The sequence below is a fragment of the Theobroma cacao genome, chromosome 3 (genome assembly GCF_053813885.1).
Source record: "Theobroma cacao isolate CCN51 chromosome 3, ASM5381388v1, whole genome shotgun sequence".
NCBI lineage: Eukaryota > Viridiplantae > Streptophyta > Magnoliopsida > Malvales > Malvaceae > Theobroma > Theobroma cacao.
In genome coordinates, this window is record NC_142641.1 from 33,478,220 (window position 1) to 33,506,077 (window position 27,858).

The window sequence follows — 27,858 nt, forward strand, 5'->3', positions numbered from 1 at the left end:
TCAAGGTTGAGATTAGATATTGGCGATAATGTCGAGGCACATTTAAGTAAAATTTATATTAAGTTTTATAAATATCAAAGTTGATTGTGTAAACGTTAAAGGGAAAGTAATGGTATACGGGTGTAAAGAGATAACACAAGGACGATTGAAGGTAATCCCAATAATGAAATTGGTTAATGAGAATCCCCTTATGTAGAAATTGAAATTCAAAAATGCAAGAGGTGCATATGACTCCCATGAAACTAAATCTTAAGTGAGTAATTAATATCAAAATGAATAAAGATGTATCCGATGGAAGTACAAAAGGTAAATGAGAAATGAGAATGACTTTTAGGAATTTTGATATTGTATAAAATCTAGTGATCTTATAAAGATAAACCTAAAGAGTCAATAAGATCATAAAGTATATGCGAATACAGGATTGCGATTGGATTAGCGATGGAAGAAATACAAATGTTGTTACAATTGCACCTAAGAAGTTTAAGGATAATTAATGTAATCATACCAAGTTAGTTCAATATGGTCCTGATTAATAAGCATATATTGAAATGTTAAGGTTATGAAAGGCTTTGGAGATCAGCCTTTGATTATTTAAATTTTCAACAAGATTGTATTAAAAGAAGTGTTTAAGGGTTTTGAAAATGTATGGAAATGTGTGAGAATACACTAATTTGACTATTTATAAAAGTTCGAACTTGGATGGTCATCAATGGCTGGTAAGTAACCAAACAATGTGTAAGTAAATGAACAAAGGGAGATACGATTGGTAGGCAAAAGTGGAACTCTAATGATGAGATTGTGTTCACTGCTTTCGGCATTGAACTATAAGTTATGAACTTGTATCCACTCTATGAACACCTTGATGATAGAGTTCGAGAAATTTTTCACTATGAGAAACATTAAAGCTCAAGGAACAAAAGTCTATATAGTCAAATTGGGATTCGTGACTAATATGTCATATAAGTATGAAGATGAATTGCAAACATATAAGGATGTTTGGAAATGGTGGTTTGAGGCAATGATTATCTCGCCGATATCTAGATCTGATGAAGTTATGGTCTCGATATGCTTGTAAATACAAGACATAATTGTGAAATATACCTTCCTTATCAGTTTTAATTTATTTAATTAATTATCAAGGTAAAGTGCCTAAAAAGGATAGGCAAAGGATAAATTGTGTTACGAATATATAAAGAATGAGAGTGATATGGTTTGATTAAATGATATTACCCTTAATAAAGGAATAGAAATACGTTACAAGAATTATAAAGATCCATTTAGGAAGAGAAGATGATTTGAGATTTCGAAGATTCATATACTAGCAAAGGTTTTGGTAATGAGACCGTGAGATTTGGCATTTAGAGTAAATTGAGGAATTTCAAGTTAGATATGTTGTATGCAGTTGACGATGAACAAATTAGTTATTGATTAAAGAGATTGATTAAGATTATAAAGATATATACAAGAATATCATTAATTATCAAAATGTCTTGTGGTATAAGTTGAAATTTTCTAACGAGCACTCGATCATTAAAGTACTGGAGTTTTATTTTCGAGAATATAGTAACTAATGGTTATTAGATTTGAAACATCTCTAACGATAAATATATCTGAAATAAATAAAACATGTCTTGATCTTTAAGTATTATGAAATGCTCACATGAAAATGGTATGGAAGTGTGTAAACCGAAATAAAGATAGGTTGACAAATTAGAGCTGTAGTCAATGGTTGGATAAATGTTCCAATGTCAGAAGGTTTGATAAAGGATCAAGGTAGAGGAAATTGTAGATGGCTATGTAAACATGCATAACTGATGATTTAAGAATGATTTGATGGAAGTGATGTAGAAGAAATTTAGAATTTTGATTATTCACCGTATGTTGGTTAGAATTCGAGGACGAATTTATTCTTAAGTGGGGGAGATTGTAATAGCCTGCACCCATGTTGGACACAAATAAGACCTTATTGATCAAACGAATGATCATTTGATGCGAATTGGAGTGCTAAAGAGCGACAAAGGATGAAAGGAATGTTCAAGAATAAAATGCTTCGCGCGTGCAGAAACAATAATTAAATAATAATATTTTCGTTAGAGATGAATTAGTAAGCTAAAGGATGATTCGGAAGTAAATCGAGATGTAATAATGCGTTTTGGGACCAAAGAAGGCAAGTGAAAAATTTTGAAATAAAATAATATTTTATTCAATAAAATAATGAAGAAAAGATGTTGAAAAGTCAAACAATATTTTTATATGTACATGAGTGACCACATGAGTCAAGAATGAAAATGATGTGGTTTGGATAGGAATGAAGAAAAGTCAAAGTTATTTGGAATAATATTAAATTAGAACCAAGTGAGGTGAACGGCCGGCCATACAAAAGAAAGGAAGAAAGACAAAAAAGTAAAGAAAACAAAATAGAAGAGTGTAGAAAGGAAGGTGGGGGCCGGCCATGTGAGGAAAGAAAAAGGAAGAGAGAAAAGTTAAGTCGGTTAGTGAAAAAGAAAAAGAGAAGAAAAATAAAGGAAGAAAGAAATGAAGAGAAAAAGGGAGAGAAAGAACCGTGAGAGAGGAAGAGCAAAGAGAATGGTTTTGCTGCACTTTAAGGAAGGAAAAATAGAGTTTTTGCTGCAATTTTGGAGGAAGAAGAAAGCTGAAAATTTTGAGGTAGGAAAGCTGATTTTTTTTTAAGTTAATTGTTGAAATTTTTGAGGTTTCTAAGGCTGATTTTGGTGCTGAAAATTTAAGATTTTTGCTACTGAAATTGTGTGAATTTGCAGCTGGAAATTTTGGAGGTTTTACTGCCATTAAAGGGCAGCAAAGTGCTGCCAATTTGTGCAGAAAAATTGGAGCTGTTTGTGCAAAAAAATTGGAGTTGTTTGCTGCAAAAAAATTGGAGCTGTTTGTGCAGAAAAATTGGAGCTGTTTGCTACTAATTTGTGCAGAAAAATTGGACAGCATTGTGCTGCCAATTTAAGGGAGAAAAAAACAGCTTGGTGCTGCCAAATTTTTGAGGAAAAGAGAGCTGAAAGTGCTGCCACCGGATGAGGAAGAAAACGGCCCAAGGAAGAGAGGAAGCCACGATGGTGAAGAGAAGAAGACATGGTGGTGAAGGGAGTGACAGTGAAAGAGAGAAAAAAGAAAGAAAAAGAAAAGAAAAGAAAAGAAGTAGAAAATAAAAATGGGCATGACCCAAATAGAAAATAAATGGGTATGACCCAATAGAAAATAAGTGGGCATGGCCCAATAGAAAATAAAAATAAATAGGTTTGGCCCAAATAGGAAAAATGGAGAAGCCCATGGAGAAGGCCCAATAGTAAGTTAATTTTATATTTTAAGATTTATGAGTAGTTTAATATTGTGCATATTTTGGATGAAAAATATGCAAGTTGCTTGAGGAATTTTTAATTAAGTTGTTACCCATATAAATGTGTGATTAAGTATACTAAGTTTAAATTGTTGCTAGGAAAGTTATCGTGGAGGCGTGCTGAACGAAGTATGTGACCGACAAATAGGAATAATTATACGCGTACGAATCAATAGTGAAGTAATATTCCACTATTATGAGGTGAGTAGGGGGTATCAATTTTAAAGAATTTCGTATATATATACATGTACATATATTTTACGTGAAGTACAAAATTTATGAAAAGCATGCGTTGATAGAATTTTAAGGAATTGTGGGTGTAAGTTATTTTTAGAAATCATTTGAAATATATATATATATATATTAGATGTAAAGTGTTTTAAACCGAGAAACAAGCTTTTCGAAAAGATTTATATCAAAGGAAATTGTGCCTTATTGTTCGTGTGGTGTGCATTCATGAAATTTATTACATATTCACCATGCTATTTTGATACAAAATATCATGCAAATATTTACAATGAACATTTTACGAAAAGAGAGTTTTAACGTGATGTGGGGACCGATATTTTGAGAAAGATTTAAAATATCCCCTTAAAGATCAAATTTGAATTCTTTTAAAAGGTGATTTCATTTTAACCAATAAATTCAAAAGTAATTGGAGATTGCTACTTGTTGTGTTATAAATTGTATTTTGAATCGAATGGCTTGTGACAATATTTGCATGAATGGTTAAATTGGTATTTGTGTTGAAATATATGAACTGTGTATTTAGCCTTAAGAGACTGGATTGTGAAATAATTGTCATGTCATGCTATTGTAAATTTTATTGTATGGTGGGTTTAGCTTGCTGCAGTGGGCGGATTCTGTGGACCAGCCTATTAGAGGGGCACGGAATCTGGTTATATATGTACCTTGGTCGGAGAGGTGCATAGGGTATCTCCTGAGGTATGGTTAGAGTTCACGTCACGCTGAACCACCTCGTGATGATGAACTCTGCTAACGCCAAGGAACGGTTGTGTTTTCAAAATAAAAATATGATTTATGCGTACATTACTTTTTAACAGCCTTGGCGGATTCGGTTGGGATAGCTACAGGCCAAGGTATCTTTGACAACCGAGTATGAGAATGATTATGGCACAAGCCAAGGTTTTAAGAAAGTCATAAGCCATGTTGTTTATTTTTGACAAAAATGTAATGGTTTTATATGAGTTGAAAAAAGTTTTAATATTATGAATTATATTTCTCTGCATGGTGAAAAAGGAATTAAACGGTTTTTCGCAGCCTCCCTATATGTTTATCTGTGAAATAAATCTGTAATTCCTCGCATATGGGGCGAGTTATGATTTGGGCATGATTTTAAATATTATTTGGTTTCGCGGGAGCTTGCAAAATTTTATTGATTTGATTCGAAAATGATTATTAATATATTTTGATGTGAAAAAATTTTATTACCTCGATTATTTATACTTTATAAGAAATTCTCAATTTTTATATAAGGCACAAATCCCTTTTGAAACGAATTGTTTTTATAATCTGCATTTTTATATTAAACTGATCTGTCGTTTACTTGTTTCCCATCTATGCCTTACTCGCTAAGTCGATGATTATCACTAAGTCGATGAGACTCACACCCCTTTATTTCCCCTTTTGCAGATAGGGATTAGCCTAGCATATAGTCAGTGACGCATTCGGTCCACTGTGAATAGGTAAAGGCATCTCCTAGCATTTTATTCCGAGTCGCTCCGCTGTTAGAGGTCAAGTTGTAGCATTTTATTTATTAAGTTGTAAACAAATTCTAAATTTTTATATAAGTATTAATTTGGAGATTATAGATTTTAATACATATACTTACGAATAAAAAGGAAAAAGTTTGTATTGATTTTTATATTTATGGTTCAAGTTAGTATATGAAAGTATCAATATTATATGGTTATTGAATGTAATGGATTAACGAGCAAATTCTAGACAGGCTTGTTCGAGACTTGATGGGTCTTTTCAGGAAGTCTTGGACGCCGGCATTGACCAGGGAGAGGTCATTGCACAGTGGCTGCTCAAGGCACATGACTGAAAATGAAATGTTATTTGCTCAACTGGACAAGAAAAAGGGAGGTACCGTTTTCCTTTGGTGATGATTCAAAAGGTAGAATTTATGGTATAGGAACCATTGGTAAGAACTTTCAAGCTCGAATTAGTCATGTGTTGGTGGTTAAAGGTTTGAAACACAATTTATTGAGTATCAGCCAATTATGTGATAAAGGTTTTAAGGTATGCTTTGATTCGAATAAATGTGAAGTGATAGATATAAGTACTAACAAAGTTTCATTTATAGGAAAAAGAATTAAAAATATATATGTTATATTTCTTGAAGACCTTGAGATGAATTGTGAAACATGTCTTATATCAAATGTTGAAAATGATGGCTGGTTATGGCATAGGAGACTTGGTCATGTAAGCATGCATACCATTTCAAAATTGATAAGAAAAAATCTAGTTATAGGATTGCCTGAGCTTAAATTTGAATTTGATCAAATTTGTGATGCATGTCAACTGAGAAAACAAGTTAGAACATCTTTCAAAAATAAGAAGAATGTGTCAACCTTTAAACCACTAGAACTGTTGCACATTGATTTATTTGGGCCAATTAGCACAACTAGTCTAGGAGGAAAATCATATAGCTTTGTGATAGTTGATGACTAGTCTAGGTATACTTGGGTCTACTTCCTTGCTCATAAGAATAATGCACTACTAGCATTTATAAATCATTATAGGAAAGTTGAAAATGAAAAAAGACTTGTTGTAGTTAGTATTAAAAGTGATCATGGTGGTGAGTTTGAAGGAGTTGAGTTTGAAAACTTTTACAATGAAAAGGGGTTGGATCATAATTTTTCTGCACCTAGAACACCCCAGCAAAATAGAGTTGCAGAAAGGAAAAAACTGAACCGTAAAAGATATGGCTAAGACTATGTTGTGTGAAACTAATTTACCAAAATATTTTTGGACAGAAGCTGTCAACACAGTAGCATATATCCTTAATAGAGTCCCAATTAGATCCATGATATCAAAGACTCCTTATGAACTTTACAAGGGTAGGAAATCAAATATCTTTCATCTTAGGAGTTTTGGCTATAAATGTTTTGTATTGAACAATGAAAAATATCCTCTAGGAAAGTTGATGCAAAAAATGATGAGGCAATATTCTTAGGATATGCATTAAACTCAAAGGCCTATAGAGTTTTTAACAAAAGGACTTTAACTGTTGAAGAATCGATCCATGTAGTTTTTGATCAATCAAATGCCTTGCAAAAGGAAATTCTTGTTGATGAAGATGATACGGATGATCTTGCAAGACAAATGGAAAAAATGAATTTAGATGACAAGAAAAACAATGAAGAAAAGTCCCTAGGAAGAGAAACAGAATCTCCACCTTTAGAAACATTGCAAAAAATCAAAAATCAGAATAATGACCTTCCAAGAAGCTGGAGATATGTAAAAGACCATCCACAAGAGCTGATCATAGGAGATATTACACAAAGTGTCAAAACTATGAGAAGAGTTAGAGAGACATGTGAGTTTTCAGCTTTCATATCTCAAATTAAGCCTAAGACCTTTGAAGAAGCTGAAAAAGAGGAAAGTTAGGTAATGGCCATGCAAGAGGAACTTGATCAATTCAAAAAAAATCGTGTGTGGTCATTAATCTCTAGACCTTTAAATCACCCTATTGTTGGGACAAAATGGGTGTTTAGAAATAAGGTAGATGAGCAGGGAAATGTCATTAGGAATAAAGCTAGGTTAATGGCTTAAGGGTATAACCAAGAATTGACTATGATGAAACCTTTACACTTGTTGCTAAGATAGAAGCTATAAGATTGTTGCTTGCATTTGCTTGTTTTATGAACTTTAAATTGTTTCAAATTAATTTAAAAAATGCATTTTTAAATGGTTTCATTCAAGAGGAAGTTTATGTTGAACAACCCCTCGGATTTGAGGATTATGAAAAACCAGATTATGTGTTCAAACTTCATAAGGCTTTGTATAGACTAAAACAAGCTCCAAGAGCTTGATATGAAAGACTTTATAAGTTCTTAGTTGAAAAAGGTTATGTTAGAGGCAACATTGATACAACATTGTTTATTAAAAGATACTTAAATGATTTAATTGTTGTTCAAATCTATGCGGATGATATTGTTTTTGGTGCAACTAATGAGGCTTTATGCAAGAACTTTGCTAAAGAAATGCAGGATGAATTTGAGATGAGCATGATGGGAGAGCTAAAATTCTTTCTTCGGCTTCAAATTAAATAAAGTGAGGAAGGAATTTTCATCAGCCAAGAAAGATACAGTCAAGACATGCTCAGAAAGTTTGACATGCTGAAGCTGAAGTCAATTAGCACACTAATGAGTCCATCCACTAAACTTGAGGTTGATGAAAAGGGAAAGGATGTTAATCAAAAGCTCTATAGAGGTATGATCGGATCACTACTTTATTTAATAGCTAGCAGGCCTGATATCCAATTCAGTGTATGTGTGCTCATTTTCAATCTCAACCCAAGGAATCACACTTGACTGCTGTTGAAAGAATTTTTAGATACCTCTTAGATACACAAACCTTAAGGATATGGTATCCTACAGAATCATCCTTTAATCTAGTTGGTTATCAGATGCAGAAGTTGCTGGAAGCAAACTGATAGAAATAGCACTAGTGGAACCTATCAATTTCTAGGTAGTATGCTTGTGTCATGGTCAAGTAAAAAACAGAATTCAGTTGCTCTCTCTACAGTTGAAGGAGAATATATTTCTCTATGTAGTTGCTGTGCTCAAATCTTGTGGATTAAACAACAACTAAAAGACTTTGGAGTAACAATGGATAACATACCATTATGCTATGATAATACAAGTGCAATCAATATTTCAAAAATCTTGTACAGCATTCTAGGACTAAGCATATTGAGATTAGGCATCACTTTGTTAGAGATCATGTAGTGAAAGATGATATTAAGATTGAGTTTGTTAATACTCTACAACAATTAGCTGACATTTTCACAAAGCCTCTGAATGAGGAAAGATTTTATGAGATTAGGAGCAATTTAGTAATGGTTAGTGTGCAGGAGCTTTAAGAAAAATTCTGAAATTTTCTCAAAAGACAATAGGCACTTAATTGACTAAGAGAGTCACTTAATCAACTAAGAGCATTCTGTATCTTTAAATAATAAGATTTAGTCAATTAAAGAAATGAAGAATTAAATAATGAAAAGAAACTGCCTACCAGGTGATAGAACAGAAAAGAGAAAATCACCTCACCAAAAATAAAATTTAAAAGAGAAATTTTTAAATTTTAAAAGAAAAGGTTACTGAATATATTTAAAGAGGGGGAGATAGACGGTTTTGATAAAATTCAACCTCTCTTAACACATTTTCACTTCATTTTCTCTCTGCTAAAATCGACCTTGCTGAAACAAAAATTCTTCCTTCTCAAACCCACAAAACCCTAAGCCATACATCTTTCAAACCAAATAGCAAAACCATCACAAACTAAAGAAATTCTGGAGAAGAAAACAAGTAAACGACCAGTGGAGGAAAGTGGACAAGTTGACTCTCAGAAGAAGAAAAAGAAAAGTATGTTAGCCTTTGAGATCAAGAAATCTAGGAAAAAAACAAACTGAGAAAGAATACAAAACAAAGAAGAAGAAAGAGAAAGGAAAATCCTCTAAGAAAAGTAATATTCTGTCCTCCAAATTTAGGAATAAAGCCCATAAAGATAGATTCAAGAAAATAGAAAATGTTCCAATCACTTGTGGAAAATTCATAGACTGGAACAGCTTTGATGAAGCCCTTGAAATTATCAGATTATTTTGAAGAAATGAAACTGAATGATTTTAGCATTTTCAAGAATCGAACCTATAGTGCTAGTTTGGTGAAAGAATTTTATGCTAGCATAGCCTTAGATAAAGATGAACTTGAGGATTCTGATGATTATATTGATGATGGTCTGAATGTCTTTTTAAATGAAAAGGAATTTGTTGTGACTGCTGATTTAGAAAATCTGCTTAAAATTGAAAGTGAAGATGGTGACTATGAGATGCTTGAAAACTATGATCCCACTTCTTTGTGGGAGATAATTACAGGGAGAAAAGAGAAATATTCATCAAAAAGTAATGCTGGTCTGATTAAAAGTCCAAAAATTATAATTTTGCATTACTTTATTACTGCAAATATTCATGGAAGAGGTGGCAGTTTAAGCTACATTAGTCTTCAAGACTTATAGCTAATGGAGCATGCCTTCAACGATGCTCCATTTAATCTAGGCAGATTCATGATTAAGAGAATGAGAGAAGTTTGTAAACTAGAAAAAATAAATCTGCCTTATGGGAATATCATTACATCATTGGTACAAAAAAAGGGAATTTGGAACTCTAGGTATGAATTGGATAAAATGAAGAGCAGGGACCAAGCTATTTACCTTGGGAGTTTGCCTAAGATGGGATATAAACTTGATGGAGAAAAATTTGTTAAAACCCCCAAAGTCACTCCAGGATGAGAGTCTTCTCTCCCTGCTCAATCAGAGGCAACCCCCTCACAATTCTCAAATGAAATGGTTTTCAATCTGCTCATGCTAATGGATGGAAAGCTTACTGACCAGGCTGTGAGGATGAAAAAAATTGAAGAAAAATTAGCAGAACTAGAAAATGTGTTGAAGGAAAAAGGAAAAATGCATCTTGAACCTGCAGCTGCAGACACCTCTGCTACTCTAAGCCCTGCACCAGTAGGATAGGATGCTAAAGGTTCTACCTTCCAGGTCGAGGGTCATGAACCTGAAGTTGATCAACCAAGGAAATCCCCGTCACTTGAGCCACAAAAAGAAGCTGAATCAGAACAAGGTACCGAGGTACTTAGATCACTTGGTGAAATTCCTCCATCTCATCATGAACCTCAACAAGAGCAACCTTCTCCTCCCAATTCAGAAGAAGTCTCAATAATGGATGTCTTCCACCAAATGGTTAGAGAAGAACAAGCTGAAAAGGAAGCAACTAAAGGGAAAGCACAAAAGTCAGTATCTCCAAAAGAATCCCCTGAACCAACTTCAATTACAGAGGAACAATCTGAGAAAGGAAAAGAAAAAGTTGTTGTTGCTCCACAAGCTAAGTCTAAACTATCTGGTAAAGGCATGAAGACAATGGCAACCAAGATCAAATTCCTCAAGAGAAGGAAATCTTCCAAAATAGCTGAAAAAGCTAGACCATCAACCATCCCTTCTCCTTAATACCCCCTTGAAATTTCTAACAAATCATCCCCTGAACCCTCACCACAGAAATCACCTTCAAAACCATCTCCTAAACCCCTTAATGTTTTTTATTACACTGATGAGTCTACCCTTTCACCCTCTTCAGAAGATGATTGAGCGTCCTTAAGATTTGATGATGACAAAAAAGGGGAGAATTATGGTAGAAAGTTTAAGAAAGAACTAAGGGTAGTTTAGGAACTAAACAATGACTACTTTTTTTATTTTTTTGTTTTTACTTTTTTTGCTTTTTTTATGTTGTCAGCTGAACATTTGAAATTAACTTTATGGTTTATGTTATTGTATTGAAAATGGGATGCTGTTAAGCTGCTTATATTATTTGTCTGCTAATGGTTAAATTTGTTCATGAGTTTGTTTGTTGCTGTCTTGAGAATTGGTAACTGATATTGGGATGTTATGATGATAACCAATTTCCATCATGATATTGTGAATGGAATGTGAATAGATTGTGTTTGTGAATGTATATGGATGTTAATTATACTATATTTGTTGGATGATAAATGGCATAGACAAAATCTGGTAACAATATGCTATTGACAGACACAACTAAAATATTAATGATATTCTGTAAACCAGTCACCTATTGTTGATTACTCTATATGTCAACATAAATATATTTTGAATGTATAATGTCATTGTCTGTATGACATAAATAAAAATTTGCTAAAATGAATAAGTAAGATAAGCACACACTAAAGGGGAACACTCACTTAGGGGGAGAAATCCTCATTTTTTTTGTGTGCAAAACTAAAAAGATTAAATGGACACTGTACTGTTAATCAAGAAATGTTTTGTCATCATCAAAAAAAGGGAAAATTGTTGGCTCCATTAGTTTTTAATGATAATAAAACATTTCTATTCATTTGTGTCTAATATTTCTACTTGAGTGTGCAAGACAAGAATTGTATGCCAATGATAAATAAATTATTCTAAGGGACATATAAAAAATTATATGTATAAAAAGCCACAATCAATCAACAAAACAGAAGCTTCTTAATTGAATAATGAAGGGTTAGCTAGCTAAAATTCGAATCAGAAGTTGACAGGCACAAGAGTATTGAGAAACAGAAAAGACTTAGTAGACCAAGAAATGAGTTAGTTGACTAAGAGTCTACTGTCAGAAATTTGGACTTCAAGACAGAACCAGTTTAATCCACTAAGGAATAAGTTAGTCGACTAAGTCCTCACTGCTAGAAGTAGAGAACAGAAGACAAAAACAAATTAGTCGACTAAGATATTAGTTAGTCGACTAAAAGCATTCTGCCAAAAAATTTGAATTGTGCACTAAAAGATAGATTAATGGCCAGAACTACAACAAAACTGTTTCCAACGGTCAAAAATTGCTTAACACCTATTAGAGCTGATTTTTCAAGTATTTAAGAGGCTTCCAACAGCTAGGAGCTCAAAAACCAAAAATTACTATTTACTTATTTACTGCACTCAACTCTTATCTTTGTAATTGTGATTTGCACTTTACTTTGTACCACTTAGATCAATCTTATGATTATAGGTACACTCTTATCACTCCTCTTCTTGTATTCTTAGAGTGAGCGAGTCACTCTAAGGGATTGATTCAAGCTATGATTGCTTGATTGAGTATAGGTTCTAACTTAGCCTTGAAAAGTTAGGTGTTGGGTTATTGTTGATCTTGGTAAAAACTATTGTAAAAGGTTTTGGCTGAGCCTGGTAAAAGTCATTGTAAAAGCTTGGTGAAAGCTTGTAAATTTCACTGTTCATAGTGGATTGGTTTAAAAAATCCTTGGTTGAACAATCAAGGTAGTGGATATAGGTCTTGAACTGAACCACTATAAATTCTGGTGTGATTGTCTGCTTTGTTTTTAGTTTTTCATTCATCTTTAAATCTTTCTTTTATCTTGCATTTGTCCCCAATTAGAAGTTAATTTTAGTAAGAGCTAAAAAATGCTATTCACCCCCCTCTAGCACATTTACTTGGGACCAACAGCTTATATGTTCTTACTTGCTACACGCCAAGTTTAATGACTTATTTGTTACGTGTTATAAATAAAATACCCATGTTGTTACACACTCTACCATGCCCATCTTCTCTCCATATTCTAACAATGTTCAACCCAAATAGCCATAGGGGTTTCAACAGCTTCAAACTAAACCTAAATGCCATTGAACAACAAAACAATAAACCACATTCTCAATCAATATGGCATTCAAATCACAAACTCACTCAAAAACACAACAAAAAAGTCAACAATCATTGACTTATAGTGTCATAATTGTCAACTTGTTTGAACACTTTTCTATCCCTAACCATGAATCAAAAGATCGTTTAATAGACCTGTCGTGTAATATACACAATGTTTATGTTTACAGCAATGTGTGGAAAAAAAAAACCATCTCATACATCATGAGGATATTTTTAGCAAAATTAGAGGGAATAAATTCTAAGCAGATTTATTTTCACCAATATGCGCATAAATGAGGAGGTCTCATTAAGGACATTTTTATCCCAAAATCTTATCTCTTGGCTAAAAATAGTTAAAATTATGATGAAGGTTTTCCAAAAATACTTTATATTTGAGGACTAAAAAAAATTTTAGCCTTAATTTTTTCCATTTTCATTTTCATTCTTAATTTTAATGTGAAAACCAAAGAGCACAATTATTTTGTAATCAACTTCTATTTATCATTTTAATATTCAAAAAACTTCATGGTAGAAACTATTTTCCGCGGGATGATCTAAACAATAAAAAATGTTTTTGACAGTTTATCCAAACAACAGAAAATATTAAATTTTCTTGTAAAATATTTTACACAAAAAAATCTTTCCCTAGCAAGTTATTTTTCAATTACCAAACAGACCCTTTATATATTTAAGTTTGTATTATAATTCAAATAATATAAATTAATTTTACATTTATTAGTTTACAAGTTTAACTAATAGAAAAATTTTATATATTTAAGTTTGTGTCGTAGTTAAAGTAATATGAATTTATTTTACTTTTAATAATTTACATAAGAGGAAGTTGGTAGAGATAGTTAAGATTGTAAAAAAAAATAAAAAGAATAAAAGTTCAATTCTTACTAATTACAAAATTTTGTAACTTTATATATAATATAAATATAATCGAGTTTGAATTTAAAGTACTAAGTACATGTTTGGCTTGTAACATTATATATAATATACATATAATCGGGTTCAAATTTAAGATATTAAATGCCTATTTGTTTGGCTTACTTTTTTTTTTTACTTATTTACCTCTTAAAAGTAAAAGTTAAGCCAAATAAGATTTTGAGAAGTTATTTAAAAAAATAGTTTTTATAAAAAACAAAATTTAAAACAAAAACTCCAACGAGGAGTTTTATTTTCTCTTTTTTTAAAAACATGTCAACCTTTTAGAAAATACATTTTTCTCTCAATTGATCTCTCTCACTTTTCTCCCCCTCTGCAAATCACCATTCTTTAACACAAATCGTGATCTCCCTCTCTTCTACCTCTCTCTCTCTCTCTCTCTCTCTACAAAGATTACTAGAAAAAAAATAGAAAAAAACAAAAAACTACAGAATCGCAAAATCTAAAATTTTTTTGTTCTTACAAAAATTAAGAGAAAAAAAGACCAAAAATTCAAAACTTAAAAAGTTTTATCTCTTTTTCACTAGAAAGGATTTTAATGTCACATAAATAATTCTTTTTTTTTCTTTTTTTTTTGAAATTCAAGCATCATGGTCCGATTATTTACTAGATTAATACAAATTTAATATTATTACTATTATACAAAATTTGAGAGTTATTCCACTTCTATATAGATTTTTTTTGTTTTAATATCTAAAATAGTATATAAATTTGAAACAAACTTATTTCGTTTTAATTTATTGAGTGATTGAAGATGATATAAATATCATTTATGATAATTTTAATCAAAATTAGAATTTATATATTTTATTTTACCAAATAGCTTATCAAACAATTTTAACTTAATTTTAAAAATTATTATTTTGTATAAAAACTTAATAATAACTTTTCAACTAAAAAAACTAAACTAAATAACCTCTAAAAGTAATATCCGAACATGGATAATCGATTACTAATTACCTGTTTACATCGTTAATTAACAGAAAATTTTCCTTTCTTTAAGAACCGTAAAAAAGTTTTGCATATAAATATCTACTAAATAAATCACTTCTTTATATATTAATAAGTTATAAACTTCCATTTTTATTTCTAATTTCGAAACTCAAAGCGAGGAGTGGGACCCATCGGTCGCTGGCACCCGGAGAACGATTGACGTGTCAAATATGCTGGTTTAAACTTTAAATAGTAAGCCGAAACCCAGTGGCTATAAATGGCCGCAGATCTATCAGTACCAAAAGGTTTTACGCAATTGCTTTTTTTTTCAAAGGAAAAAATAAACTAACTTGTTGTCGACTGTCGAGCAAGAAAGAGCGCAGCTGTTCGTTTCAGTAGGAATCCATTCAATCACCGAGAGAGAGAGAGCGAGCGATGGGGGAGGAGAAGAGGCACCAGATGATGCAAAACCTCTTCGGCGATCAGTCGGAGGAAGAGGAAGAGATTGATTCTGAACACGAATCCAACCCTCACCCTAATTACGCTTCTGTATTTTTTACTTTCTCTCTCTTTTTATAGCATTCTTTTTTTTTTAAGTTTTTAATCGCTAGGTTATTTTTTTCCCAAGCTCGGTGCTATCTGTTTGATAATTATGTGCTTTTTAAATTGTTAATCGATTTAATAATTATTTTAATTAGGTTTTGTTACGTAACTGATTGATTTGGTTCGAGGAATTTTGTAATTTAGAGGATGGATTCTAGCCTCATTGTTAATACTGTCTTTTTGGATTGATTTTGTTTGGATAATGCAAAGCTTAGTTCGACTAAGTTGATCATTGTTGTATGGCTGATTTTCTGTACTTAGGTTCATCTAAAGCTGCGAATTAAAGTTTTGAAGATTATGTCTAGCAGCTCATCTTATCTTTTTCTTTTTCAAATTTAATTTCTTAGAAGTTTGACTAGAATTAGTTAACCTTTGATTATGGAATTCATATTTTGAATACCAATTTTATTCTGAAATCATTCTTAATGTGGCGCAAGTAAGCCCAATACGATTAGTTAGAGGTGGATTTTGTTCTAAAAGTAAATTGTTGTTTACAAAGTGATAAAATTGATAATTTTGTGCCAGTTTAGTGCTCCCCCCCCCCCCCCCCCCCCCACCATTCCTTTTTGGGATGAAAACGGAATATGAAAGCTTCAGTGTAGTTGATCCTAGTTCGCCTAGATGCTTGCTGTTGTTGAGGAGTTATTTGCTGGGTTAAATGTGAAGAAAGAAAGATGTAACAAGCCTAAGGATAGTTGGTCCTAGTTTGCGAAGAATTGCTTGAAATTAACCCATTTGATGATTTTGTATATAGGATGAAGCTGAGGGTGCAATGGAGCCTGAGGGTGAAGGTGAAGCTGAAGTGGAGGGGCATGATGAGGCAGAAGTGGAGAGTGATGGTGACATACGTGATGTAGAACCTGATCCTGGAGAAAGTGAGGGGGAAAGAGAACAAAGTTCCCAAGAAGTAGATATTGGCGATCAAAGGGAAGAAAGTGAGGCAAAAGATACAGATAGTGATGATAAGGAAGAATATGGTCAGAGGGTAGTGACAAGCCGGAGAAGGGATGTAATTGAAAGTGGGTCAGAGAGGTCTGAGGAAAACCATTATCCTGATAATGAAGATGAGGAGGTTGATCAAGCCATAAGTCCAAGGTGACCTACTATATCTCTTACTCAGTCTCATGCTCTGTGTGTGTGTGCCTGTGTCTCCTTGTGTTTGTCTTTCTCGTTGCACCCTGTATTCTTTTTCATTGTATTACTAGTTTTCTAAATGCGGTCAGTCTGTATTTTTGCCAAAACTGAAAGAAATAAATTGATGCACAACATCATATGATAATGATTCTTTAAATGCATTCTTGTTCATAATGAGCTGTACTTACAATTTTGCTAAATTTGGCTTAATGGCAGTAAATCACTGGGGGAGAAGGATCAGAATCACCTTTCACATTCAGCTGCTGAAATTCGTGATGTATTTGGTGATTCTGATGATGAAGAAGCTGAAGAATATGCAGTTCGACATGAAATAGAACAAGATGAAAATGTGAGTATCAAATGTCAGAAGGGATATAGTAATATTTTTGCTTTTATGGTACTTTCAGGCTGCCATGCAGTCATGGTTATAAGGATGACATAAATGGTTTTGTCTCTTAGAGATCTCCTATGGAAGAGGAAGGGAGCTTTGGAAAGAGTCCAAGACCTGAAGATATGGTGCATGATGAAGATGCTCATTACGAGTCGGATGACGAGCATGTTGAGGTGAAACAAAAGGAGAAGCCAGTTGGCCCCCCATTGGAGCTAGAGGTTCCATTGCGTCAGGGTCCAGCTCATCCAACCAAGGTTTATCTTCTTCTCATGCTTTTCCCCCCCTCTTGAAAAGAATCTAACCTAGCTTCATTTAAATGGTGACTTCTTATAGTTACTTTAAGCAGTTGACTTGACAACATTTTGACTTGAGGCCAGAGTTTATACGTTAGTTGTTCTTTTGCAGATGAACATGATCAAAGTTTCTAATATAATGGGCATTGACCCAAAACCATTTGATCCCAAGACATATGTGGAGGAAGATACATTTGTGACGGATGAATCTGGATCAAAAAAACGTATACGGTTGGAAAACAATATTGTGCGTTGGAGGACTATTAGAAATAAAGATGGCACGGCATCAGTGAGTAAATTCCCTCCTCCTTCCCCTTATTTTCAACGATTTGATTTGAGCATGCTGGAAAATAATGTAGATCTATTTATTGCATGTATGTGCTTTTGATATGTGCTGTAAGTTTGGGATGGTTACGAATTCATTAAGGACCTTGTGAGTAGGGTGATTGTTTGCCATTACAATAGTTAAATATTTTAAAAAAAAAATTCTATTTTCTGTTTAAATTTAATTTCCAAAATAATTTTGTGGTTTGTTGTCAATCTGTCAGTTTCTATATATATATATTTGTTTGTTTGTTAAACAAGCAGGGCTCTTATGTTTCCTCTGTTGTGTGTAGTATGAAAGCAATGCACGCTTTGTGAGATGGTCAGATGGGAGTTTACAGTTGTTAATTGGCAATGAAGTTCTTGACATATCAGTGCAAGAGGCACAGCATGATCAATCACATCTTTTTCTCAGACATGGAAAGGTGACCTCCATCCCCCTGTTTGACATTATTTATTTTAGTAAATAATATCTTGAATCCTTTTAGTTCCATTCATTTCCCAGCCAAAGCTGTCTAGATTGTGTAATGGATTGATAAAAAACTCAAGATCATATATCTCTTGTTTTTCTTTCACAAACTTGGATTAAAAGAAAAAGAAAAGTTCCTCATTGGTAATTGAGGGTGATCTGTTGTCATTTTTCTGTGCATCTAGTGATCCACAAGATCATAATTGTGAATTGGAACTGGCCTCTCATTAGACCTTGCAATTCGTGTTTTCGTGTCTTAAACGTGTCATACACGAAACACGTTAAGGCTAAACACGAACACGACACGTTTAATATTCGTGTCTTAAATTTAAAACACGTACACGTATACGTTTAATACACGTGTAACACGATACGACACGATTAACACGTTTTACACGATTATTAAACGTGTCAATATACGACACGACACGATTAATAATACATTTAACACGATTAACACGTTTAACACGATTAACACGTTTAACACGATTAACACGATTAAGATGTTTAACACGATTAAATAAAAATATTTATAATTAAATATAATTTTATTATTTAAATTTAAAATCTATAATTATAAAAATAATTATAACAAAAAAAATAATAATAACATCAAATATAATAAAATTTAATATAAATAACATACATAAAATTCATTATTATATATAAGGTTAAAATACACTTCAAATAATTATTAAAAATTATTTATATAAAGTTAAAATAGTTTAACTATTAATGTTTAATAGGTTAATAAACGTATCATGTATACACGTTTAAACACGATAACACGATTAAGTAAACGTGTTTTAAACGTGTTTGTCGTGTCTGACACTAAAATTTTCGTGTCTTAACGTGTCAGACACGATTAGACACGAAACACGTTAAGGGTAAACACAAAACCTGTTTAACCTGTGTCTTCTCGTGTCGTGTCCAAAATTGCCAGGTTTACCTCTCATCACACTTAAGTAGAGCTCCTGCCTTCTTAGACTAAGTTACTTGAAAAGCCTCCTAGACTCTATAGAAACAAAGGTTCATTGATCAACATGGAATGATTTAAAAATGGAGAATAAAAGAATGTGGCATATGGAATGCCATTGCTACTGATATTTCTTTCTGTACATTGTCTTATACATGAGATTTATCTTCTCTGGTTTCTTTGTTTTTGACAATTCCTATTAATTGGCATATGGACTTCAATTACAAATATTGCTAATAGTTCAATAAGAACTGCCGTACTCAGGTGGAGATGCTCTTTTTTTTTTTTTAATTTCCATTCTTTGAACTTGATATTTGTGCGCATGTATGTGTATGTGTAATATTTAGGGGAACTTAGGGGGTCTGAAAGATTTTAGTCAACTTCCACCTACATACTATTGCAATTCCAGGAATCACATCTATCTTTTTTTGGGGAAGGTTGCTGCAGTTTTTTTTTTTATTTAGTACACAAGGAATAGAATTTGGCCTCAGAACCTTGAATTTTTTAGGCTACTATGTGCTCATTTGATGCAATTCATGGTATGGGCATTTGATTTTGAGCTTCCACTTTCAAAGGCTGGCTCTGCCAAGAAATCTCATTTAACTTTTTCATCTTGAGGCTGTTGCTGTTTCTGTTATTATTATTATTATTTTTTTGTAACAATGCATCTGAACTGGACATAGAAACTGCTTCATAATTGTTATAATTGCAGGGAATTCTTCAATCTCAAGGAAGAATTTTAAGGAAGATGAGATTTATGCCATCATCGTTGTCATCAAATTCTCATCGGCTATTGACTGCTCTTGTTGATTCACGTCATAAAAAAGTCTATAAGGTTAAGAACTGCATTACTGACATTGATCCTGAAAGGGAAAAGGAGGAAAAAGAGAAGGTAACTAGTTGCTTATGTTAAAATTGCCGTGTGAGGTTGCTCATTGACATGAATTTCCAATGTTCTTGTTCTTATGATTTTGCAGGCTGAAAATCAAACCATTAGAGCTAACGTACTTTTGAATCGCAAGAGAGAAAAGGTGAACCGAAAGTATACACAAACTGTGGAAAGAAAGCGTCAACTTTCAACTGGGTATTTGGAGGGTGCTCTTGATGAGGTCTGAATTTTTCCTTTGCTGTTAGTTTGTGAATGTCTTATATTTTTGATGCTTTATGTTTCTTTATTGCTTATTTGAATAATTGGCTCCTATTTTTTTTAGTGAACTTGCCATAGTCTTTATTTTCTGAGCATGTGTACTTATTCCTTTTACATATCCTTTATTCATACATGATAAGCTGAATAGGATGTGTTGATTTTCAACTATATTTTGTCAGGATGATGAAATGGATTATAATGATTCTCGTCGCTCTCGTCGCCGCTTTGAGGAAGACCTGGAAGTAGAAGCTCGGGCAGAAAAACGCATTATGAATGCCAAAAAGGTGTTTTCACTGTTACTCCTAGAGAAATTTTCTCATTGCAATTTGGTTCTCAGATGTTTTCATTTATTTATTTTGTGATTACCAGTCACAGGGTTATAGGGACATCCCTCGCAAGTCATCCTTGTCAGATGTTAAATCATCTCGGCGGCCTATTGATTTCTCTGAAAGTGACAGAGAGGAGTCTGAGTATGAAACTGAAGGGGAGGAAGATGAGAGGTCTCCGCACAAAAAGATTGAGGATGAAGAGCCGGAATATGACGAAGAGGACGAAGAGGAAGAGGAAGAGCGTGATGACGAGGTAGATGCTAACAGAGCCTCAGAGGAGGAGGAAGAAGAAGCTGCGGTATTTTTTTATTACCTTTTTTCTTCAACAAATTTTCCATGCTTTATGTTTGAGCGTGTAAAGTTCACATGGTGCCCTATCTGAAAGGCATTCAGATGGTGCTCTTCATTCCTGCATCTGCAGCAGAAAATATTTTTGTATGCCATTGATATCAGTACTCCATAATTTTTAAGAGTTTACTGATTTAGATAGCTCCTCTAAGTGAATGACTAAAAAAGTTCAAATAGCCTCTGCTTGTGTAAATTGATGGTTCCGCAATTCACTATGCTGATTAATTTTATTGATATCTCAACATGCCTAGTTTTTCTGATAGTTGTCATCTCTCATTTTAATTCCCACGTATGTCATGGATTTTGAATCCCATACTTAGAAGTTTTAAAGAATATTCTCTTCTGCTTCCTATCAGTCTAGATAATTGCATTATGGTTTTTAGCTGAACGATATATATTCCTTTAAAGATGAGGTGTTTCTTCAGGCTTTTAGACATGATGCTATTAGAAACTCTCTTTAGATTTTTTAGACATGATCAATGGCTTTGTATATATTTACATGTGCTTGCATGGCTTCTTTGGAGATACAACAATTTGGTGCGTCTCTGTTTCCCTTTAATACCACTATGGTGGTACCAACTATTTTGAGTGGAAGGGTGAAAATTTTTAAGCATGTGTGTTTAACATGGCTGGAAGGCTGGACTTTGCTGGGGTATCTGAAAGTGCTACTATGTCTATTTAAGTTGTTGAATGATATTTAACTGTCTGTGATTGGATTGGAAAATGGTGAATAATGAAATGTCAATGTCCTTGAGATGGAGCATACATGCAACAGAACATGATCAACAGATCTTAGCCTTTTGACTTGCTTTAAGTTGTCATTCATAGAGGTTGCTATGGTTGAACCACTCTCCCTCCTTATTTTTGTATCTTTTAGATGAAAATAATACTGCTTGTTATGCAGAAGCATGACATGTAAACCGGGCAATAATTTTCCCCATCGATAATGTAGTGTTAAGAATTTTATGAATTTTTTTTCCCTTGATTTTTTTTCAGGAACCTAGACAAAAGGTGAAGGAGTCTGTTGGCATCATGAAGCGCAAGGGAATTGAGTCAGATGAGGACTCACCTCCTAGAAAAGCTCCAACCCATCGTCGCATGGCAGTTGTTTATGATAGTGACGAGGAATGAAACATGCCACAGACAGGATAAGAGTAGGTCTCTCTTTCTTTCTTTTCAAGTCATTCGAATTATATAATTCTAACTTACCTTCGATTGTTTTATTCTAAATTATTTTGAATTACTATGAGTACGTGATAGTTTAAGCATGCTTAGACAAATTCTCACATCTAAGTCAGGTTCACAAGTCTCTGGAGAGATGTTGGCTAAACTACTTGTTCTGACATACCCTGTTGCCCCTGATTCTAGTATTAGCTAGTTCATAAAATATTGGAATTATTAGTTTAAATTAGATTAAATGGACTCTCGATTGTGATAGTTGTTGAGGGCAGCAGGAGTGGTGCTGTTTTGTACTGCATTTTTTCAAAAGCTTTGGAAACATAATGTTTGTAAAACATTTCCGCACCTGCTGCTATCTCCATAGTTTCAATGACCGGCATTTTCTATTAATAGGTATAATTGTTCTTCCAAAACCATAAGAGAAGAGCTCTTTTTGTTCTCATAAAGGTATTATCGAAGCAAAAAGGTTATTGTAACATTTATGACTAACATCATAGTTGTGAACCCCAGACAAAAAGAACTCTAGTACTTTATCAGTGGCTCCTATATTGTTCACTGCTTTCATGCTAGGGAATGACTGTGTCTAGTTTTTCCTGTAATCTCATTATTGAAAAATACAAGTGAATGGAATTTAGTTAAGAAGTAGCATTCAGGGGAGCAGTACAATGTGCCAATTCTTACATTAAATACTTGAGGAACTTACATTGTACTCCAGCAATATTGCATCGTTACACATCTAGTGGACGGAAAGGATTTTCAAATAATTTCGTAGCAAGCACTGATGTATTGTGTCTAGTTAATATGACGATTAATTTTCGTAATGATAAATATATTATAATTCGTAGTCTTGATTGATGTTGCTCTGTGTCCAGAGGAAAAAGCTTGTAACTAGCTGAGAATGAATTGAAGTGAGACATTGTCGTTTGTGGGTAGGATGGTGGAGCTGATCCCACATGCTTTTCTCTGAGTTATGGGTTCTGGAAACACTAGATGCAGCTTAAGGTTTAAATCCTATTTTCTTTACCCCTTTCTTTCAATTTTAAAATTGTTTATATAACCTTTTCTTCATCCCCTCTTGTACGGTATGGTGTACTGAAGACAAGTTGCAAGTGAATTTGAGAGAGAAATGTGAACCCAAATGATTAGTTTTCTCAGATTATTCTTTTTCTCATAATGTGAAATACCGCATTAGACTTGGACAATTAACATGGTGTCTTGAACTTAACCTGAAGGTTCACATGCAAATGGAGTGTTTTAAGCTGGTGCTAATAAAATCAGATCTACTTATATTGCGTGTCTTTGTCATCCATGAGATATGCGTGCAGTCAAGTCTATCATTGTTGTTATCATCACTTTTGGCGGGTTAACTGATAAATCACTATTCAGTCTCATATAAGTAGTACATGTTCATAATCACTATCATTTTTTATAATTGGGGTAACATCATTGAGAATAATGGCGACCCAAAAATGCTTGAGCAGTGTAACGGTGAGTATTGTATACCGTTCAACATGAATCCTTGCAAGTGTGATGCGGTCATTATTTTCAGTGGAATTATTCCTTTGGGCTTGAGGAATAAAATATTTTCATGTGTTGCCTATTTTTTCTACATTTGTGTTCGTGCTATTACTAAATCAAATGAATCAAGTAGGTGATCCGTGATTATGAAATGATGCGTTCATAGACAGGTGTGGTGAAAAACTGAAACATCTATTAGATTCTTATTGTTGAATTCAAAAAAGTTTTTGAGCCAATTTACAAGTGAAAAGCTTTGTTTTTGTCCAGCCATTTTGATGCCTTTGGCAACGTTTATGTTTAAATCCAACGCAAACTAAAATATACATATTTAGGAAGATAAAAATGTAAAATGTAAATAAAATAAGGTAAAACTGTACTTTATTTTATTTTACCATATTTTCTTGTGTGCGATTTTCCGAAACAATTTTCCCTCCACATGATTATTAAATTCACATCATCTATATATGATGATTAATCAAACCATCAAGGTTCTTCCTTATAGATTTAAATACACAACATTCTGTTGGTCTTGGCTAACAACTTGAACAGCCAAATCTCACCACCGGAAACACACAATAAGCACAAATACACAAACCAAAAGTGCTTGTACCTACCCGTCATGGAACCAAAGATCTCAAAAAGTTGTACCGTGTAAAAAGCAACCATAAAATACGGGGAGAAATAGAATATACTACGTACTTAGGACCAAAATAAATAAACCAACAAAATGCTATATTACACCCTAAAACAGATCATATCTCCAAATGAAATAAAAAAGCGACCGGAAAGATTGCACTCATTGCTTTGCAAACTAAATCGGTAACAAACCTAGTTTCCACTCATCATCTACCCCAGTAGGAAAGATTCATTTGTTCACCATTTGGAGAGATACGTCACTCTTTTTTCTTTTTCTTTTTTAAATAAAAACCACCTACTCAATGTTATGCATCAGTAGACTTTTTCTCATTAATGAATGTGCCTACTGATTTGAACCAACGCATCAGATTCCGGTGATCCTTCACATAAAGCCATGCTTGTAGAAATGGAAAGAGACCCTCATTTACCCCTCGTTCTTCTATGAAACTATGAAGTGCATCCCTCACCCTTTGATCGAGATCTCTGCCAAACAACAAAGAGATGGCTTTGTAATACACAAATGTAAGAAAGGAGAATAGGTTAGGCAATAACAATTAAATGAACAGAAAAGAAGCAAATAAGCTTCATCTAGCCTCCATATAATGACAGCCAAGCATCTATGAAGAAATTCAAGTGGATCACACCTGATTCACTTCCATTGATGAAGAAATCTGCTTTAAAGTAAATCAAAGCTATATGAAAAGCAAATATGAAGCATTACATAAAAATGTCAGGTCCTAGTAACTTGAAAAGAATTTGTTCTTCACTATTTCAAGTAATAATTTGAAGATCAAAATTAATATGAAAGCCTGCTTCACCCAGCTAGAGCTCAATAGAAAGCACAGTTGATGTTGAACATTTTAAAAAGCACTGTCAAATTAGAAATTTTTTTGAAATTAAGAATATTTTGTCCATTTAAAAATTTCATTAATCTGTCTATCTAGCTTCCCAGTGCATCTCTTTTTCAAAAACTCCTACTTGGAGTTTCAGCATTTCGCCTATAAAATCAAATATCTATACAAGTCAAATGCACTCCTGGCAGGATGCTGGATATAAATTTAATCATCCATGCTGCCTCCTATGCATAAACAAACATGAAAATCAATACCACCTCCAGCTCATCCTGCATCTATCTCTGTATCATCCAAGAACAGCAGAACTGCACCTCCTTTCTGTCTCTTTCCTCAGGTTCATGTGCATTATATTGGATTGTTATATTTTCCAGAAAAAAATGTTTCTCACACCAAAGCCATCATTCCACATTCTTGTGCAGCATCTCTACTCTTTGGTTTAAAATAGATTAGCCATATAGAATTAAACTGCTTAGAGAAAGCTTAGTATTTCAATTATCTTTTCAAGCTCAAACTCTATAATATTTGAACTTTTTTTTTTTTAAACTTTGATGATAAATTGATAACAGATGTTGGGGTTACCTAATTATATATGCTTTCATTTTGTATGTAAATAATGGGGAAAAATAATAGATGCACAGAGGCACATAGCAATGATTTCAAATCCGCTTTTAATAATTTCACACACCATTCTTCCCAACAATTTATAAGGAAAATTCAATCAAGAAGTATCAAATAACCAAATTTAATAGTTAACATATCAAATAGTTGACAACTTACTCAAAAACAGGGCCGTTATATGTAGACTGAACAACATCCTCTGAAGTCTCAAGCTTTGGCCTCATTGAAACAGAGTGGATCCCAAGAGCATCAGGATACAATCCACATAGAAAATGTAAGGAGTCTTCCTGTCCAGGCTTTGACACATCTACGTGAAGGAACAACTGATTAATTCCATCCTCTTCCTCAGGATCATCGCCTTCACCATGAATAATATTGGCCAACCGCATTACATAGATGCTAATTTCCTCCTTGCCATAGGTTCGCTTGAGAACTGGGCCATTAGAATCAAGTGCACCTTTGATAATAGTAAATGGTGAAGGAGGGCTCACTTTCTGTCAACATTAATAGAATCACACCATTGCACAAGCTGATTAAAACATCAAATGAACGCAAAGTACATAAATATAAACCAAAACCAATGAGTGCCAGAATTCACCCCCTAGCAGAAAGTCCTTTCAATATGCCCCATTAGAATTACAACAAAAATCTGCCTGAAACTAAACCTCACAATCATATTATCATGCAGCAATAGAATCTTCAATTGATGATTCCTACCACAAAAAGCAGCCATTATAAAAGATCTTGTGCTTCATTCACATTATTGTTTACCCTAAAAAGAAACCAAAAATATCTAAGTATGGTCTAATTGTTTTATTAAAAAAGGAATTACAAGAAAAAATGTTGAAAGAAATAATTTTTCTGTGATAAAACATATGGGGTATATAAGACATTATGGGTGTTCAAAACCAAGGCTCCCCTTTTGGTAGTTAATTTGCTTACTTGCCCTTTGCTCCTAAGAGAAAGAAAGAAAAAAACCATTTGGAAATAAAAATATAAAAATGAACAATAGTTTTAAAATATTAATAATTTGACTTTCATGGACAACAAAATGCATAACCTTAGTTTTATATGTGTTTCCACCATTTACTCATACAAACCATGAGCTGAACTATATGTTTATATATGTCTCTACAAAACCCTCCAAAACTCTCCCTAAACCCCAGGGTTTGGCCAAAAAAAGAAAACTCAGGTTCAGGGTTCTATGCAAACATCCCAAAAAAAAAAAAAAGACTTTTTTGTACATATATATTCATCAGCATTTGACCACCCTGGGTTTTACAAGGGTTTAACAGAAATATTGAAACATCATTCAGATACCCAGAAAAAAAAAACAGATAACGACATATTAGAGAGATGAAGAAAAAATCATACAGGAGGCGGAGTCATCCGGGAGACTTCGAGATAGTGGTCTTTGAGGGAGCGGAGCAAGAGTGAATCAACGGCCGCCGCCGCTGACGCCGACGTGGAGCCATATTTGCTGCTGCTTGTTGCTATGGCCCGCCACGATTGGCTCGCTTTGCTCTGTGTCAGTGTCACCGCTCTTCTCCACATTATTGCTGTCTTTCCTTTCTTTTCCCTTCTGCTTCTGTTTTCGCAGCGTTGCAGACCAAACTAAATCTAAAGAGAAAAACAGCGATCAGAAGCGGGTGGGTCAAGGAAAAATCCGAACCCGAATTTGCTTCGTTCGGGATATGGCCTATGGCATATGAGTCGAAGTCCAACCCTTTTTCAAGGTAAAATACTGTAACTCCTTAATTTTTAATTATAATTTTAAATAAATTTATTAATTTTAAAAATTGTTTTTATATAAATTATAATTTTTTATTTAAAATTTTTTTATTTTATAAAAAAAAAATTCCTGCTTTCGTGGGGAGGGGAGCACATCTGGTGCTCCAAGGAAGGGAACACCGGATCGATGCTCCCAAGGGTGCTACCGTACCGAAGGGGAGCACCTGTAGTGAGACGGTTAACGAACAAATAAGAGCACTATAGATCGTTCACATTATTTGAAAAAAAAATTAAAAAAATTTTAATTTTTTAATATTTTTTATTAATGATGTTTATATTTTTAAATTTCATTATTTATTTTAAAAATTAATAAATTTGTGTGAAATTATAATTAAAAATTAAAATGGTGAAAATATTTTATCTTTTTTTAAAATATAGTAAATAAAATACTACTCTATGAAAAATGCTTTTTCTTACTCTACAATTATTTTAAAATTTTTAAATTGAACATGAACATAAACTAAATTATATTGAACAAAATGTAACCCAAATCAAATAATTTCTTAAATACAAAATTAAAATAGAATTATGGTGTTTTTCATGTTA

At 33.2% G+C, this 27,858-nt stretch overlaps 2 protein-coding genes and 1 long non-coding RNA gene across 5 annotated transcripts in view; 2 read left to right on the forward strand and 1 right to left on the reverse strand.

The window, feature by feature from the left end:
• The first annotated feature begins 2,293 nt into the window (after positions 1-2,293).
• Positions 2,294-27,858, forward strand: part of LOC148763747 (uncharacterized) — a 58,299-nt gene continuing 32,734 nt past the window's right edge. The window contains exons 1-4 of one of the 2 annotated variants that reach the window (XR_016025156.1): positions 2,294-2,667; positions 2,781-3,316; positions 3,467-3,568; positions 5,021-5,252. This is a non-coding gene — a long non-coding RNA (uncharacterized LOC148763747). Of the gene's footprint in view, positions 2,668-2,780; positions 3,317-3,466; positions 3,569-5,020; positions 5,253-27,858 lie in introns of those variants that run through there. The other variant, XR_016025155.1, reaches the window with a different exon arrangement.
• On the forward strand, positions 14,975-23,054 carry VIP4 (leo1-like family protein). 2 transcript variants are annotated; one of them, XM_018118092.2, is made up of 12 exons: positions 14,975-15,251; positions 16,060-16,400; positions 16,656-16,788; positions 16,899-17,084; positions 17,236-17,412; positions 17,741-17,872; positions 19,605-19,784; positions 19,870-20,001; positions 20,219-20,323; positions 20,415-20,666; positions 21,713-21,870; positions 22,768-23,054. In XM_018118092.2, exons 1-11 carry the CDS (start codon positions 15,138-15,140, stop codon positions 21,845-21,847), a joined length of 1,887 nt encoding a protein of 628 aa, XP_017973581.2. In that variant the 5' UTR covers positions 14,975-15,137; the 3' UTR covers positions 21,848-21,870; positions 22,768-23,054. The 2 variants fall into 2 exon arrangements, with proteins under 2 accessions (XP_017973581.2, XP_017973580.2); XM_018118091.2 differs by having other exon boundaries at positions 14,976-15,251; positions 20,409-20,666.
• LOC18604816 (Mitochondrial glycoprotein family protein) lies at positions 24,092-27,277 on the reverse strand. The gene is made up of 3 exons (XM_007037481.3): positions 26,896-27,277; positions 25,681-26,015; positions 24,092-24,532 (listed from the first exon to the last, which is right to left on the reverse strand). The coding sequence occupies exons 1-3, from the start codon at positions 27,073-27,075 to the stop codon at positions 24,355-24,357; spliced, it is 693 nt and encodes a 230-aa protein (XP_007037543.2). The 5' UTR covers positions 27,076-27,277; the 3' UTR covers positions 24,092-24,354.

Coding starts and splice junctions, on each gene's coding strand:
- LOC18604816 (XM_007037481.3), bottom strand. CDS start 27,075: ATGTGGAGAAGAGCGGTGACACTGACACAGAGCAAAGCGAGCCAATCG. Junction 26,016..26,895: donor CCCGGATGACTCCGCCTCCT/GTATGATTTTTT, acceptor TAATGTTGACAG/AAAGTGAGCCCTCCTTCACC. Junction 24,533..25,680: donor TATAACGGCCCTGTTTTTGA/GTAAGTTGTCAA, acceptor GTTGTTTGGCAG/AGATCTCGATCAAAGGGTGA.
- VIP4 (XM_018118091.2), top strand. CDS start 15,138: ATGGGGGAGGAGAAGAGGCACCAGATGATGCAAAACCTCTTCGGCGAT. Junction 19,785..19,869: donor AAAAGGAGGAAAAAGAGAAG/GTAACTAGTTGC, acceptor ATGATTTTGCAG/GCTGAAAATCAAACCATTAG. Junction 20,002..20,218: donor TGGAGGGTGCTCTTGATGAG/GTCTGAATTTTT, acceptor ATATTTTGTCAG/GATGATGAAATGGATTATAA.